The sequence below is a fragment of the Cetorhinus maximus genome, chromosome 6, assembly GCF_964194155.1.
Source record: "Cetorhinus maximus chromosome 6, sCetMax3.hap1.1, whole genome shotgun sequence".
NCBI lineage: Eukaryota > Metazoa > Chordata > Chondrichthyes > Lamniformes > Cetorhinidae > Cetorhinus > Cetorhinus maximus.
Window position 1 is genome coordinate 112,958,276 of NC_135884.1, and position 18,083 is coordinate 112,976,358.

At 43.6% G+C, this 18,083-nt stretch overlaps 1 protein-coding gene across 4 annotated transcripts in view; it reads left to right on the forward strand.

The window, feature by feature from the left end:
- znf423 (zinc finger protein 423) overlaps nucleotides 1–18,083 on the forward strand; it is a 355,907-nt gene that overhangs the window by 155,505 nt on the left and 182,319 nt on the right. For 3 of the 4 annotated variants that reach the window (XM_078544305.1, XM_078544306.1, XM_078544308.1), the window contains one exon: nucleotides 576–660. In XM_078544305.1, the coding sequence (XP_078400431.1) occupies nucleotides 576–660 (85 nt within the window). The remainder of the gene's footprint in view (nucleotides 1–575; nucleotides 661–18,083) is intronic. The other variant, XM_078544307.1, reaches the window with a different exon arrangement.

The window sequence follows — 18,083 nt, forward strand, 5'->3', positions numbered from 1 at the left end:
TTAAGAACAGAAAGAGAAATCTGTATTAATACAGTAATCCTTAGGAAGGGTAGTGTATCCAAATATGTAAATATTATAAACCCTGGAATTATTTTTTCTTTATTGATTTAGCTATGTAGAGTACATGTAATTTTTTGGAAGAGTCTTGAAAAAATTTCAACCTGGTACCATGTTGAATACAGTTGATAACTTCAAGGTGAATTTCAGTTTGAATTAATTTAAGGTTTTGTATAACTTTAAATGGGAGGGGCCAATTAACTCAGTTACCAAATGGCTAGTGTGTGGTTCAGATTAATGCCAACAGCGTGACTTCAATTCCTGTTCTGGCTGAGGTAGACTTGCGATCTGCCTCCTTGCCCCGCCCCTGTGAGTTGAAGGCAATGGCAAACCACCACTGACAAAAACACTGCCAAGCAAAACAGCTCAGGATGAAGTATCACCAGACAATGCACCAAGGACTTGCCTTCAGGCAGAGCAGACATGAATGACAAATTTAAATAAACAGTGCTATAAGAGTACACTTAATAAATAAATGAGTAAATAATAGTTTCCTTCATCTTATAATTGTCGGACAGAAGAAGACCTATCAATGCATCAAGTGCCAGATGACTTTTGAGACTGAACGGGAAATACAGATCCATGTTGCAAATCACATGATTGGTAAGAAAAATGTTTTTATTTTATCCATTGAAGTCATTTGAATTTTCTCGTAAGGTAACTTTTTGGGTGCAGGGTTTTGCCAGTAGATGGATTAACTTCTTTGCTGAGCTGCGAGCTGCAGTACCTGTTCAATTGTGGTGTGGACATTCTGTGGATAGTACTTTGGATAGAGCTGAGACGATGCGGTAGGGCAGAATGGGCCAAACTATGTTTTGATGAACATGTCTCTTTTTCACAGTATTTTTCCATAATTTGTGTATAGTTGGTAACCCAGAATACTTCAGTTTTGGCACTTCAGCTACTTTCTGCTCCATTACATTTTTGAGTTTTAATATTGACTCTAATAATATCATTAGAATTCACGGCTGGAAAAGCCCTCGGACCTGCTGCTGCTTTGCTGGCGCAATTTCGTCGGAGGTTCAGTGGAAACCCTGTTTAGAGTTTCAACAGGGATTCCACTGCAATTCCAGTGAAATAATGCCAACAAAGAGGGAGCAGATGCAAAAAATTTCCCAGTCACTGTTCAGCTTTTCCATCGCTCATAGAGCCATACCACGCCAACTGACCCCAGTTGAGGAAACTCTGCAGTAAAGCACTGTTGACAGTGTTTGTTGAAGGGCATGCAACTCTAATTTAAAGGAACATCAGTCCAAAAAAAATCAGTTTTAAATCTAACTCAATTTATAACTGAATACTAAATACAGATATGTGGAAGATTCTCTGGTTCAGTTGGTAGCAATGGGGAAGGTAATTGTTTTGATTCCCATTCTGGCCTGAATTTGCTAATCTCAAATGAGAGAATGGTGGGAGCACTGTAATTGGCTTTAGTGTTTAAATGCTAGGGAGAGGAAAAGTCATCCAGGGTTCTCCCTGCTGACCATTATCAAGTGACTGCTTTTGGAAAGTGTGTGTGTGGACATTGGGTGAACGTAGGATCGGACTCACTTGTGATGTTCCCCCTCCACTGCATACGTATGGTCAAACAGTGTGATAATGCTCAATTAGGGAATGCACCAAGGCTGTCACTGCCCTTTGAACTGCATTCCAGCAAGAGGATAGAAAAGATAGAATAAAGAAGTGGTAAAGCAGTGATAGCTGAAATGCAAGTTTTTAGATAATGTTTATGAATGTACAGTAATCTAAGTATTTCTTTTTGTATTAATAAGTCAGTCAATATGGGCATAATATGGTAAAACATCAGGCATAAAAACAGAAAATGCCAGAAATACTCAGCTGGTCAGGTAACATCTGTGGAGGGAAACAAAGTTAAGGTTTCAGGTTGATGACCTTTTGATGATTTGTACTACATCTGGCATATTTCTTCAAGAACAGCAAAGCACTGAAATGTATTTTTAGTTTTTAGTTAGGTTACTGGAAAACTGGATGCTTTGTCTTAAAATAACATTTTAACAAGATGTGACTGGTTTGGCACAGTTCCATTGAAATATTGTGCAAGAAACCAAGTATAAACATATAATACTGTAGTTAGAACTTTTAGATATTCATAGTTGATCATGAAATACAGGTTGACAAATAGTGTTGGATTTTCCTTAGAATTTACACCTGATTTGTGTACTAAATGGGTAAAATGGGGAGGGCTGATGCATACTGCCGCAAGATTGTCAGTCCCTTTTAAAGCCCATATGAAGCCAATTCCGAAACCTTTAAATGGGTGATGAAGTAGGTGTGGCTAATCTCTCTGACCTATTTTCCCCAACCTACACTCCAAACTTTTTTTACAGTCTAAATATACAAGTGACAAGAAGGAGAACAGTAAGATAATGCTTGAGGTGGATACTGCTTGAAGCAACTGAGTTACTTTCCTTACATATAGATGTCTTTAGTGCTTTGGAGTTCAGTCAGTTTTGTTGCTACCTTTATTCAGCTCTGTTAGAAGTATAGCTTTGGACTGGGGACATGAATTTCCCGAAGGGAAATCCCTCTATTCCTTTGCTATAAATAGTAGATGGAGCATGCTAGATTGGAGCCACTTAGTGAGGCGTCACAGAATTTTTTTTTCTCTGCGTGCACAAATCAACTCACTAGGGTTCACAGAACAAGAAGGCCTTTTATTCACCGTAACTGCCTCTCAGAAGGCTGTTATTGTACTAACCCCCTCCCACCCACTGGCTTTGGAAAGAGTTGTCAGCTGCTGGCTGAAGAACGGCGGCCTACTTCAACCAGGTAAACAGCATTGTCTCTACCAGTTAAGGTCACCACTGCTTTGAAATTCTTTGCCACTGGATTCTTCAAGGTAGCATCTGGTGACCTTTCCCACATTATTCAGGCCACAGCTCATCACCACAGCAAAAAGGTCACTGATACTCTGTTCAGGAGGACTACACAATTCATATCCTTCCCAATGGAACAAGGGAAGCTAAGGGAAAGAGCGAGTTACAGCCTGGCATGGTTCCCAAAGGTGCAAGGAGTAACTGACAGAAGCAGATAGCACTGAAAACCCTGTATGTCAACCGCCTAAATTTTATGAGTGGGAAAGGCTTTCATTCTATCAATGTACATCTAGTGTGCAGGGTTGCCAGTCAGATTATCCTGCATGTGAATGCCCGACACCCAGAAAGCTGAAAGGACATTTTTATCATGTGCTAATTCACCATGTCAGCCCTGAAGACTCTATACTACATATCAAGGCGCTGATTGGCAATCTGGCCTCTCTCCTGCGGTCACAGCTGATGAACCCAGCACAGATCCCAAAAATAAAAGGGGCAACACTTAGTATATAATTTGCATGCAATTACAAGAAACATTATTGAGAGAAGGAAAAAGAAAGACTTTGTAGTTTTATCACCCTGATTCTTCAGGGACATTACAGAGACACGGGGCTGGATTTTCCTTACAAGTTGGATAGTGGGAGTCAGGAAATTTCCTGGCTCGCTACACCCGCCTCAGGGAAAAATTGTCCCAAATGGTGGGATCCTCATTCAGAGGTGGGGGATGGGCAGCTGCCCCTGGGTGCAAGTCAGAAGTGGCCACAGGAGCTGCCGAGTGCTAAGGTGAGATGTTTAAAAGGCTTGCCTTGGCTCTCTATGACTTCATTCCAGTTGTTTTCTTAAATATTAGGCCCTAGAGCCCTCATCCTTCACACGCCACACCACCTCCCCATTCCCCATGCCCATACACAACACAAGAAATTGGAACAGGAGTAGACCATAGAGCCTGCTCCGTCATTCAGTACGATCATGGCTGATCATGGGTTTTAACTCCACTTTCTTGCCTGCTTCCCAATCCTTTGATTCCCTGAGAGTCCAAAAATCTGTCTTATCTCAGCCTTAAATGTATTCGAAGATAGACCATCCACAACAGCTGGAGTAGAGAATTCCAGAGATTCACAAGCGAAGTAATTTCTCCTCATTCCAGTCCTAAATGATCGGCCCCTTATCCTGAGACTGTGCCCCCACGTTTTAGGTTTCTTGACAGCGGGAACAATCTCTTAGCCTCCAACCTATCAAGGCCCTTCAGAATCTTGTGTATTTCAGTGAGATCACCTCTCATTCTTCTAAACTCCAGCGAAAATAAGCCCAATTTACTCAGCCTCTCATCATAGGACAACCCCCTCATCCCAGGGACCAATTTAGTGAACCTTCGTTGTACTGCCTCCAATGTAAGTATATCCTTTCTTAGATGTGGAGACCAAAACTGCACGCAATACTCCAGATATGATCTCACCAAAACCCTGTACAATTGCAGCAAGACTTCTTTATTCCTGCACTCCAAATCCTTGCAGCAAAGGCCAATATGCAGTTTGCCTTCCTAATTGCTTGCTGTACTTGCATGCTAACTTTCTGCATTCCTTTTATGAGCATACCCAAATCCCTTTGAACATCAACACTTAAAAATTCCTCACCTTTCAAAAAATATTCTGCTTTTCTATTATGACCAAAGTCACAATTCCCCACATTATACTCCACCTGCCATCTTGTTGCCCACTCACTTAACCTGTAAATATCTCTTTGCAGCCTCTTTCTGTCTATCCCACAGCTTACATTTCCACCTAGCTTTGCATCATCAGCAAACTTAGTTACCCACTCTGTTTCCTGTCCATTAAGAAATCCTCTATCCATGCTAATATATCACCCCCAACTCCATGACCCCTTGCCTATAATCTTGTCTATTAACCTTTTGTGTGGCACCTTATCAAATGCCTTTTGGAAATAAATACGTGCCAACTCATACCAACCATGCCCTTCACCTACCCCCAATGGCTCCTCATACTCTCCATGCCTGCTCATGCTCCTCAGACATCCCCATGGCCCCTCTTGGCTCCTATGACAGTTTAGTGCCAACTCATAACCCTCATCTACCCCCATGGTTCCTTATAGTTCCTATGCTAACTTAGTGGCAACACATGCCTCCCCACCCACCACCTTTTGCTCTTATACTCTCATTGCCAACTCACATAGTATCCACCATAGGCAGATCTCAGGAGCCATGCTGAGATTCAAGTTTCTAAATCTCTATAACAGACTTCACTATATAAAAAAAAGTTCCATTCATGAAATCCCACTCAATTCAAATTTCCTCCAGTACTGAATCACTTGTTGGAACAAACATTTATATTCATAACTCCATATCAAAGGCATCTAATCCTTTAATAACCTCTGTGAGCTGTCAATCAACCTGGGAACGTACAACCCCCCTCCCCCCACCACACAATTGTGATAATGATAGGTTGTTGAAAGCAGCCAAACATTAATAATATTATAATGATAGCACTTAAGTTTATGTCAACAAACACCTATTAAAACTACTAGGACAAAGAAGGCAGCTCACCACCACCTTCTCGAGGGCAATTAGAGATGGGCAATAAATGCTGGCCTAGCCAGCGATGCCCACATCCCGTGAATGAATTGAAAAAAATGTTTTCAACTCTCATGGACAGAGGCAGGCATTTTTTTTTCAACTTTTAAAGGGCTGACCATTTAAATAACTTGACAGTTTGACAGTTCTATGGACCTTATCCGCCCTTCAAGAGCATCTACGACTTCTCATTTGTAACTCTCACACTGCAGGATAAGGCCCTTGCTCCAGCGAAAATGCGGTCCGTTTGAACTCAGCACTGTGTTCAAGTGGCCCTGCTGAGCACAGGATTCCCATATAGGAGAGTCATGTCCCACCACTGTGCCCCCACCCTTGCCGGTGAATATAGGATCTGTTGGAAATGGGGGCAGGACTTATGGATGTGGATCCCGCTTGCCATTTTTGAAGGTGCCCGGAGTCTTCATGACTCTGTGAAAATCCAGGCCATGATTGCAAAGTGACCACAGCTAGGACCTGAATATTTAAGGGTATTTGACATTTCAGAAGGATGGGAAAAAATGAAGAGGAGGTGGGGTAACTCTGTTAATAAAAGATGAGATCAGTACAGTGGCAAGAAATGATCTTGGTTCGGAGGATCAAAATGTAGAATCAGTTTGGGTGGAGATAAGAAATAGCAAAGGAAAGAAGTCACTGGTGAGGGTGCTTTATAGGCCCCCTTACAGTAGCTACACTTGGACAGAGTATAAACCAAGAAATAATGGAAGCTTTTAAGGAAGGTACTGCAATAATTGTGGGAGATTTTAATCTTCATATAGCTTGGACAAATCATAGTTCATAGAATGTATTCAGGACAGTTTCTTAGAACAATACATTCTGGAACCAACTAGGGAACAGGCTATAATAAAAACAAAGTGCTGGAAATACTCAGCAGGCCTGGCAGCATCTGTGGAGAGAGAAACAGTGAACATTTTGAGTTGAATGTAACTCTTCGACCAACGGAACAGCTATTTTAGTCCTGGTAATGCGTAATGAAACCAGAATAATTAATAACCTCATAGTAAAAGAACCTCCACTAAGAGTGATCATAACATGATAGAATTTCAGATTCAATTCGAGGGTGAGAAATGTGGGTTGCAAACTCGTGTCGTGTGGAGTGCCACAGGGATCATTGCTGGGGCCTCAAATATTTATGATCTATGTTAATGACCTTGATGAAGGGACTGACTGTATTTTAGACAAATTTGCTGATGATACAAAGATAGGTAGGAAAGCAAGTTGTGAGGATACAAAGTGCTATCAAAGGAATTTGGCAGAAGGAGTGTAATGTGGAAAAATGTGATGTTATCCGCTTTGGCAGGAAGAATGGAAAAGCAAAGTATTATTTAAAAGGATACACTTGCATGAGAGGCAGTTCTGAGAAGATTCACTAGTTTGATTCCTGGGATGATGGGGTTGTTTTATGAGCAGGTTGGGCCTATTCTCACTGAAGTTCAGAAGAATGAGAAGTAATCTTATTGAAACAAATACAATTCTGAGGGGGCTTGACAGGATAGATGCTGAGAGGATGTTTCCCCTTGTGGGGGGAACTTAAAACTAGGGGGACACAGTTTAAAAATGAAGGGTCTCCCATTTAAGATGGAGATGAGGAGGAATTCCTTCTTCCAGGGTCGTTAGTCTTTGACATTCTCTTCCCCAGAGAGCAGTGGAGGCTGAGTCATTGAATATATTCAAGGCTGAGTTAGAGAGATTTTTTGATTTACAACGGAGGCCAGGGTTATGTGCGGACAGGCAGAAAAATGGAGTTGAGGCCACAATCAAATTAGCCATGATCTTAATGAATGGCATAGCAGGGTTGAATGGCCTATGACTATTCCTATTTCTTATGATCTTATAGCCAATGAAGTACTTTTTAAACCTCATCACTGTTGTACTTTGCCAAATGCAACAACTAGTTAACACAAGGCAAGGACCAACAAACAGCAATGAGATAAATGACAAGATAATCTGCTGTGGTGGTGATGGTTGATGGACATATGTTTTCCAGGACACATGCTACAACCGTCTTCTTCAAATTGTGTCACGGATTCTTATGATTGGAACTTCGGTTTAATGACTCAGCTGAAAGACAGTACCTCTAGCAGTGCTGCACTGCTGTGTCAGCCTAGATTGTGTGCTGAAGTCTCTGCAGTGAGGCTTGAACCCACAATCTTCTGATTCAGGCCAGTGTTACCACTAAAGCAAGGTTCACCCTGAACAGACTATAGATATTTTACAAATGTATTAATAAATGTGGTGGAGCCCTACAATGCAACCCAGAATCTTTGTAGCTTGCTCTGTGCTATTGCTGCTTCCGAAAGTTGAAAGGAATGATGATGAAAAGGGGAGTGAGAACACTACCCCCAAAGCTTGAGGTGAATGTTCAGGAAGGTGTGGAGATGGGGCAAGACACCCAGCAGCCTGAGAAAGGAGAGCTTCCATAGCCTGGTGTTTTCAGTGAACTATGGCTGAAATACCATTTTTCTCATTCTGTCATAAGATGTAAGTGAGCATCACTGGCAACATTTATTGCCCACCCCTAATTATGGTTGGCAAGGTGGTGGTGAACTGCCAGTTTGAACTGCTGCAGTCTGTATGGGGTAGGTGGACTCACAGTGCTAATAGGGAAGGAGTCCCAAGATTTGAACCCAGTGACGGTGAAGGAATGGAGATATAGGCTGAAATTATATGGTCCCCTGCTGCCCTTTTGAAGGCAGGGGGCTCATAAAATGCAGTCTGTAGTCAGCCTGCCACCCACCCATGGACCTGACCTGTCTCCCATTTTACGAGGGGTGGTGGAGGCGTCAGGTGGCCCACCCGCCTGTAGGACTATTGAGGCCCTTATGTGGCCATTTAAGTACCTTGTCCCACCCCCACCACTATATTACCTGCAGAAGGTAGAGGCCAATGCCAGGTGGATGTCCCAGCAGCTTCTACTGTGTGGGCGGGTGCCGGCCAAGGTGGGGGGTGGTGGGGAACTTGCCCATCAGATCTACCCCCACACAAGGTCATACCACCCCTCCCCCCTTTAACTTCAACCCCCCAGGCCTCTCAAACCCAGCCCCTAACCGCATCACCCTCCTTACTGGGGCCTGCCTGCTGGGCCCTGCCGATACCCTGGGTGTACCTGAAGTCCGACATCCATAACCTCCTCTTCTTCGGGAACTGCCTGCAGTCCCAGGGGTGGCCACTGCTCGAACCTGGCGCTGCTGGGACTACAGAGCTGCTGGACAGTCGGATTGGCAGACAGCTCTGTAAGGTGAGGTTTCCTCCCTAGATGGGGGTGGAAGCCTCAACCTTAGGCAATTAACGCCCATGGCATGTTAAATGGCTGCAAGGCAGCCAGCATCAGTGGGGATGCTTTCCCCATCGACTCTTCGAGTGGCAGGGCAGGAAACCCCGCCACCTGAAAAATCCTGCCCATCGCTCCAAGTCATGATGGTGTATGACATGGAAGGGAATTTGCAGGTGGTTGTGTTCTGTGCATCTGCTACCTTTGTTTTTCTAGGTGGCAGAAGGCGCAGGTTTTGAAGGTGGTTTCAAAGGATCTTTGGCAAGTTGCTGCAGTGCATATTGTATATGATACGCACTGCAGCCATGGTGTTCTGGTAGTGGCGGCAGTGAATATTTAACGCAGTGGATAGGGTGATGATCAAGCAGGCTGCTTTGACCTGGATGGAGCCGAGCCTCTTGAATGTTGTTGGAGCTGAATTAACCCAGCGAGTATTCCATCATACTCCAGCCCTGTGCTTTATTGATGGTGGAAAGGCTTTGGGGAGTCGGGGTGAGTTACTCACTGCAGAATTTCTAGCCTCTGACCTGCCCTTGTAGCCACAGTATTTATGTGGCTGGTCCAATTAAGTTTCTGGTCAATGGTAGCCCCTAAGGGATTCAGCGATGGTAATGCCAGTGAATGTCAAGGGGAGATGGTTAGATTCTCTCTTGTTGGACGTTATCATTGCCTTGAATTTGTGTGGCACTGATGTTTTTTGCCACTTATCAGCACAAGCCTGAATGTTGTCAAAGGCCTTGCTGCATATGGGTACACAATGCTTCATATCTGTGGAGTTGTGAATTTTACACTGTGCAATCATCAATGAACATCCCCACTCCTGACCTTTGTTGGAAGGAATGTCATTGACGAAGCAGCTGAAGATGGACATTATTCTGAGGAACACCTGCATCAATGTCCTGGGTCTGAGATGATTGGCCTCCAACAACCACAACCATCTTCCTTTGTGTGAGTATGACTCCAACTAGTGGAGACATTTCCCTCTGATTCACATTGACTTCAATTTTGCTAGGGCTTCTTGATGCCACACTTGGTTAGATGCTGCCTTGATGTCAAGGGCAGTGGCACTCTCCCTCTGGACTTTGGCTCTTTTGTCTATATTTAGACCATGGCTGTAATGTGGTCTGAAGCTGAGTGTCCCTGGCAGAACTGAGCACGAGTGAGCAAGTTATTACTTTGTAAGTGCCACTTGATGCCACGCTTGACGACATCTTCCATTACTTTGTTGATGATCGAGCATAGACTGACGAGGTGGTAATTGGCCGAATTGGATCTGTCCTACTTTCTCTGGACAGGACATATCTAGGCAATTTTCCACATTGTTGGGTAGGTGACAGTGTTGCAACTGTACTGGAATAGCTTGACTGGAGGTGTGGCTAGTTCTGGAACACGTCTTCAGCACCACAGTCAGGATGTTGTCAGGGCCCTTAGTCTTTGCTGTGTCCAGTGCATTCAGTCATTTCTTTATAATGTGGAGTGAATCAAATTGACTGAATCTGGCATCTATGCTGGGCACCTCAGGAGGAGGCCGAGATGGAACATCCACTTGGCATTCCTGGCTGAAGTTAGTTACAAATGCATCAACCTTGTCTTTTGCACTGATGTGCTGGGCTCCCCCATCATCGAGGATGGGGACATTTGTAGAGCCTCCTCCTCGGGTTAGCTGTTTAATGGTCCACCACCATTCATGACTGGATGTGCCAGGACTGTGAGCTTTGATCTGATCTGTTGGTTGTGTGATTGCTTAGGTCTGTCAAGGGCATGCTGCTTCTGTTTTTGGCATGCAAGTAATCCAGTAAATCTGTACAAATAAAGGGACTTGTTACCTTCATGTGCTTCCTCTAGAGCCCCACGATGCCCCACACCTCCAAAATGTTTATGAATTTCCTTCGTAAGACAGAAGTCTAAAGATTCCCTGCAATGAGGGAGTATTTAGATTTCTTTAGGTTAGCTGACGCAAAGGATAGTGCTAATAAGCCTTAGTGGCGTCATTAGCCATATCTGCAGGGATAGCCCCAGTCACCAGTCAACCATCCTGACCTGTTGGCTTTGTAACATCGCCATTCTGCACCCATACTTCAGTGCACCTGCTGTTGAAACCCTTATCTGTGCGTTTGTCACCTCCAAACTTAATTATTCACTGTTTTCTGAAATCTCAGACATCGATATCTTAACCCATACCAAACCCCACTCACCCATCACCCCTGTGCTCACTGACTTACATTGGTTCAGTCCTCTAAGGCCTCCAATTTAAAATTATCATCTTTCAAATTTCTTCATATCCTTTCCTGTGTAACCTCATCCATCCCCACAGTCTTCTGAGAATCTGCATTCCTCCAACTCTGGCCTCTTGCACATTCCTTACACACTTTGTATATGCGAAAAGTGTAGTATACTGTTTATGTTGAATTTTTGTGTGATAAACTTTTAGTCACCCCTCCTAATATCTCGCCTTTTACTCAGTGTAATTTTGTGTCTTTTGTGAAGTGCTGTGGGATGAATTCCTACATTAACGGTGCTATATAAATTCAAGTTGTTAGTGCCTCTTGCTAGTTCCAAAAGGTTTCAAGGATACATAAAAATTAGCCAAGAACTGAGTACTCAAAGCCTGATTCAATTCCATGAATTCACCTAAAAATGTCAGAAAATACATTCACTGTAACATTAACCCTCTAACAGCTACCCTTTGCACAAACTAACTTACTTCATAAAGTCCCTCATGTACGTTGTGGCTCAATTGGTAGCACTCTTGCTTCTGAAAGTTGCAGTTTTAAGTTGCGCTCCAGAGACTTGAGTACAAAAATCTAGGCTGACGCTCCAGTGCACAACTGAAGAATATGATACTGTCCAAGGTGCCATCCTTCAGATGAGATGTAAAACCACGCTTGGTCTGCGCTCTCAGGTGGACGTTAAAGATTCCATCACACTATTTCGAAGAAGAGCAGAGGAGTTTTCCCAATATCCTGACTAATATTTATTCCTCAATCAACATCACTAAAAACAGATTATTTTTTTGTTATCACCTTGCGTGGAGCTTGCTGGGTGCAAAATGTCTGCTGGGTTTCCTAGATGTTTCACTGGCTGTAAAGTGTTTTGGGACACCCTCAGGCCATGTAAGTTGCCACATAAGTGCAAGTCTTTCTTTGTGCTGCTTCTACAAAGTGCTTCCTGAATAAGATGACATTGAGTTTTGGGCAAATGACATAGCTTTCCTGGAAACTTAGAGGCTGAGGTCCCCTTGCCTCAGGGAAATAGTTGACTCTTTAACAAGTCATTTGAGGCCCCTATTTAATGGTGTATATATTACCAAGTGTTGTAACATTTAGTGATCAATGTTTCTTCTGCTGCTACCGGGCTTTTTTACAACTGCATTTTGAAACCAAAAAATAAGTAGCATTTTAGAGGACTCGTTCTTTCTTACCCGTGTGTGCAATTCAATCCATCCAAGCACTGGCTTATGTCATCATTCAATTAATTACCTTGGATGTTGGCATATAAGTCAACCTTTGTAGCTTGAAAGTCTCTCCAAAAACAGGGGTCAACTTATATTCTGAGTATAAAAATGAACTGCCAGTGTGGGTGGTCACCATCTTTGTTGTTTGCCATGTGTGGGGGTTTCTTAAACTCCCACACAGCTTTGCAACACATCTCATATTGCCTGCTTGACCCCTTGCACCCAGTTATAAGGCACCAGTGAGTGAAACATCTGTTTTTGGGGTGAAAAATTGAGGCTGACTACTAATGTAAGGCTGAAAAGGGGGGTCGACTTATTCACAGAGTATATGCAAAAACGTGAATTTTGAAGATGAAAATATGGGGTCGTCTTATACGCTGGGTCGACTTAAATTATCTGCGATAATTCAAATCCTGTTGTAACTGTAATCTAGATATGTAAATAGCACCTTTCATGAACTTTATATCTTAATCAGTTTCAAATTTTTAAAATTCAACATGTACAAATAATATAATGCAGTTAAACTCACTGCATGTTACCAAAGCTCAAAACCTTTGCTGAAAAGTATCCATCTAGAAGTGAAAGAAAGCATGCGTTATGATTCTTCGCGAAAAAGCTGATAAAGCCAAAGGCAAATTTAAAATTTGGGTAGCATCAAACTCAACTTGAAAAGTAAAAGTTACAGATTTACCTATTGTAATGATGTAACTTAGATTCTCGACAGACAGTTTTTCTTCTCAAGATATGCTTGTGCCTTTACTCCACTCTTTAATGTTTTTCATCTTGTGGCTCCCAATAGTTTTTTTATTTTAGGCAATTTTTTTTAAACAAGGCTCTTCAGACAAAAAAGGTTGCTGACCTTTGTCCTAGAAATATCAGCTTCTAGTCAATGGAAGCAAGCATGCAGGCACAGCAAGCAATTAAGAAGGCAAATGATATGTTGGTCTTCATTGCAAGATGACTTAAGTACAGGAACAAGGATATTTTACTGCAGCTATACAGGGCCTTGGTGAGACCACATCTGGAGTATTGTGTGCAGTTTTGGCCTCCTTACCTAAGAAAGGATATACTAGCCATAGAGGGAGTGCAGCGAAGGTTCACCAAACTGATTCCTGGGATGGCAGGATTGTCATAAGAGGAGAGATTGGGTTGACTAGGTCTGTATTCACGAGGTTAGAAGAATGAGAGTGGATCTCATTGAAATGTATAAAACCCTGACAGGGCTGGACAGACTGAATGCAAGGATGATGTTTCCTCTGGCTGGGGTGGGGGGTGTCTAGAAAAAGGGTTCACAGTCCCAGGATACAGGGCAGGCGATTTAGGACTGAGATGAGGAGAAACGTCTTCACTCAGAGGGTGCTGAACCTGTGGAATTCTCTACCACTGAAGGTTGTAGAGGTCAAGCCACTGAATATATTTAAGAAGGAAATACATAGATTTCTAGGCTTTAAAGGTGTCAAGGGGTATGGGGAGAGAGCGGGAGTATGGCGTTGAAATAGCGGATCAGGCATCATCATATTGAATGGCGGAGCAGGCTCAATGGGCCAAATGACCTACTTCTGTTTCTGTTCTTTATGTTTCTATCGTGTGTAGTGGCAAAGGGTGCGGGGTTTGAAGTTCTCTGATATCTCTCATTCTGAAATCCTCTCAGTTGTCAAGAAATATGACCAACACCATGTTTGTTTTCTTTTCATCCTTAAACCACAGATGACAATGATATCATTGAGGAAATTGGCTAATTTGAATATGGCAAAGCTTCCTACATTAATGTTAATTGAGCTCCTTCACATTGTCAGACTTAGCAACTTTTCATAGATAGTTTCTGGATGACACCCAGGGGAGGTGATGGCATAGTGGTATTGTGGGGAATGCTCTGGGGACCCGGGTTCGAATTGATGTCTCATTTAATTCCAGATTTTTATTGAATTAAAGTCTAATGGTGACCGTGAAATCAATTGTTGTAAAAACCCATCTGGTTCACTAATGTCCTTTAGGGAAGGAAATCTGCCGTCCTTACCTGGTCTGGCCTACGTGTAACTCCAGACCCACAGCAATATGGTTGACTCTTAAATGCCCTCTGAAATACCACTCAGTTGTATCAAACCACTACAAAGTCTCAAAAAAGGATTGAAACTGGATGGACCGCCCGGTATCAACCTAGGCACTGGAAATCACTATGGCAAGCTCAGCCCTGTTGACCCTGCAAAGTCCTCCTTACTAACATGTAGTACCAAAATTGGTAGAGCTGTCTCACAGACAAGTCAAGCAACAGCCTGACATAGTCAACCTCATGGAATCATATCTTACAGACAATGTCCCAGACACCACCATCACCATCCCTGGGTATGTTCTGTCCCACCGGCAGGACAGATCCAGCAGAGGTGGCAGAACAGTGGTCTACAGTCGGGAGGGAGTTGCCCTGGGAGTCCTCAACATCAACTCCGGAACCCACGAAGCCTCATGGCATCAGGTCAAACATGGGCAAGAAAACCTCCTGCTGATTACCACGCACTGCCCTCCCTCAGCTGATGAATCAGTGCTCCTCCATGTTGAACACCACTTGGAAGAAGCACTGAGGATGGCACGGGCGCAGAATGTACTCAAGGTGGGGGACTTCAATGTCCATCACCAAGAATGGCTCAGTAGTACCACTACTGAGCAAGCTGGCCGAGTACCAAAGGACATAGCTGCTAGACTGGGTCTGGGGCATGTGTTGAGTGAACCAACAAGAGGGAAAAACATACTTGACCTCACCCTCATCAGCCTGCCTGCCACAGATGCATCGGTCCATGTCAGTCTCGGTAGGAGTGACCACCACACAGTCGTTGTGGAGACGAAGTCCCGCCATTACATTGAGGATACCCTCCATCGTGTTGTGTGGCACGACCACCATGCTAAATGTGATAGATTTCAAACAGACCTAGCAACTCAAGACTGGGCATCCATGAGGCGCTGTGGGTCATTAGTAGCAGCAGAATTGTACTCAAACACAATCTGTAACCTCATGGCCTGGCATATCCCCCACTGTACCATTATCATTAAACCAGGAGATTAACCTTGGCTCAGTGAAGAGTGTAGGAGGACATGCCAGGAGCAGCACTAGGCATACCTAAAAATGAGGTGTCAACTGGTAAAGCTATAACACAGGACTACTTGCGTGCCAAACAGCATAAGCAGCAAGTGATTGACAGGGCTAAGCAATCCCACAACCAACGGATCAGACCTAAACTCTGCAGTCCTCCCGCATCCAGTCATGAATGGTGGTGGACAATTAAACAACTCACTGGAGAAGGAGGCTCTACAAATATCCTCCTCAATGATGGGGGAGCCCAGCACAGCAGTGCAAAAGATAAGGCTGAAGCATTTGCAACAATCTTCAGCCAGAAGTGCCAAGTGGATAATCCATCTTGGCCTCCTTCAGAGATCCCAAGCATCACAGATGCCAGACTTCACCCAATTCAATTCACTCCACATGATATCAAGAAACGACTGAAGGCACTGGATAGTAAAAACGCTATGGGCCCTGACAATATTCTGGCAATAGTACTGAAGACTTGTGCTCCAGAACATGCTGTGTCCCTAGGCAAGCCTTTCCAGTACAGCTACAATGCTGGCATCTACCCAGCTATGTGGAAAATTGCCTAGGTATGTCCTGTACACAAAAAGCAGGACAAATCCAACTCGGCCATTTACAGCCCCATCAGTCTGCTCTCCATCATCAGTAAAGTAATGGAAGGGGTCATCCATAGTGCTATCAAGCAGCACTTGCTTAGCAATAACCTGCTCACTGACACCCAGTTTGGGTTCCGCCAGGGCTACTCAGCTCCTGACCTCATGTTTGGTTCAAACATGGACGAAAGAGCTGAACTCCCGAGGTGAGGTGAGATGACTGCCCTTGACACCAAGGTCGCATTTGACTGTGTGTGACATCAAGGAGCCCTTGTAAAACTGGAGTCAATGGGAATCAGGGGGGAAAACTCATCACTGGTTGGAGTCATACCCAGCACAAAGGAAGATGGTTGTGGTTGTTGGAGGTCAGTCATCTCAGCTCCAGGACATCACTGCAGGAGTTCCTCAGAGTAGAGTCCTCAGCCCAACCATCTTCAGCTGCTTCATCAATGACCTTCCTTTCATCATAAGGTCAGAAGTGGGGATGTTCGCTGATGATTGCACGCTGATGATTGCACAATGTTCACCATTCGCGACTCTTCAGATACTGAAGCAGCCCATGTCCAAATGCAGCAAGACCTGGACAATATCCAGGCTTGGACTGACAAGTGGCAAGTAATATTCGCACCACACAAATGCCAGGCAATGACCATTTTCAATAAGAAAGAATCTAACCAACCGTCCCTTGATGTTCAATGGCATTACCATCACTGAATCCCTCACTATCCCCCACAATGGTAACTGGGGTTACCATTGACCAGAAACTGAACTGGACTGGCCATATAAATAGTGTGGCTACAAGAGCAGGTCAGAGGTTAAGAATCGTGCGATGAGTAACTTACCTCCTGACTCCCCAAAGCATGTCCACCATCTTACAGGGCACAAGAATGTGATGGAATACTCCCCACTTGCCTGAATAAGTGCAGCTCCCACGACACTCAAGAAGATCGACACCATCCAGGACAAAGCAGCCCGCTTGCTTGGCACCCCATCGACAGACATTCACTCCCTCCGATTCACCACCGATAAACAGTAGCAGCAGTATGTACCATCTACAAGATGCATTGCAGGACTTCACCAAGGCTCCTTCGATAGCACCTTCCAAACCCACGACCACTACCATCTAGAAGGACAAGGGCAGCAGGTAGATGGGAACACCACCACCTGGAAGTTCCCCTCCAAGAGTCTCACCATCCTGACTTGGAAATATATTGCCGTTCCTTCACTGTCACTCGGTCAAAATCCTGGAACCCCCTCCCTAACAGCATTGTGGGTTACCTGCAGCACATGGACTGCAGCGCTTCAAGAAGGTAGCTCATCACTACCTTCTCAAGGCAACTAGGGATAGGCAATAAATTCTGGCCCAGCCAGTGAAGCCCATATCCCATGAATGAATAAAAAAAAACATCAACACATTGTTTAAACAAAAATATTTTGGGAAAATGTCTTTAAATTTAAAAAATTAACATTGTGGAAAAATATTGCAAAATAATTTTCAGGAATGTGTGCATATACTTATTGATGTCTGACAATCTTCTTTGTCACAGTGTTTTATAATTTAAACTCACTGGTCAAAAAATGCAGGCATTTTGTGGAGAAGCTTGACTCCAGTGGCATGAAACACCACTGAAGTGGGGATCCAACGCAAAATGTTTGCTCCCAGGGTGTCTCCTATCTGCAGGAATCAGTCAGACTAGGTGCCATGAATACGTTTATACATATTTCCCTTTTTTAATATCTAGAATAATTTTGTAATTCAGTCGAGTATTCTTATCCTTAACTCACAAATACTCTGTACCTTGTTGATAATTTGTATTTATTGCGTTTTGATAATATAGTTGAGGCATAATAAATGCATAGTTTACCACAAAACAATCGCCTGGAATTTGTGGTAAACATAATGCTGTGGCTATTGGCGGACAATCAGACAACAACTTCTGGCAACCCCACACATGCAGTTAAATATGTAAATGAGGAAGTTGCTGCCCAAGTTGCCCTGCTCTTCTTGAAACTACATTATCCTGGTACCTTGCCCAGAGACTCACCATTAAAACATATCAAAAGCATGAAGTCATGCTTACCCGCTAGATACCCAACAAACTCATCAGCAAAACTTTAGGCTTGTCCATTCTAGTGTAAGTGGATTTTTAACGCGTGATAAATCTTAATTACAGCAAACAGCCTTCTGGCACTGAA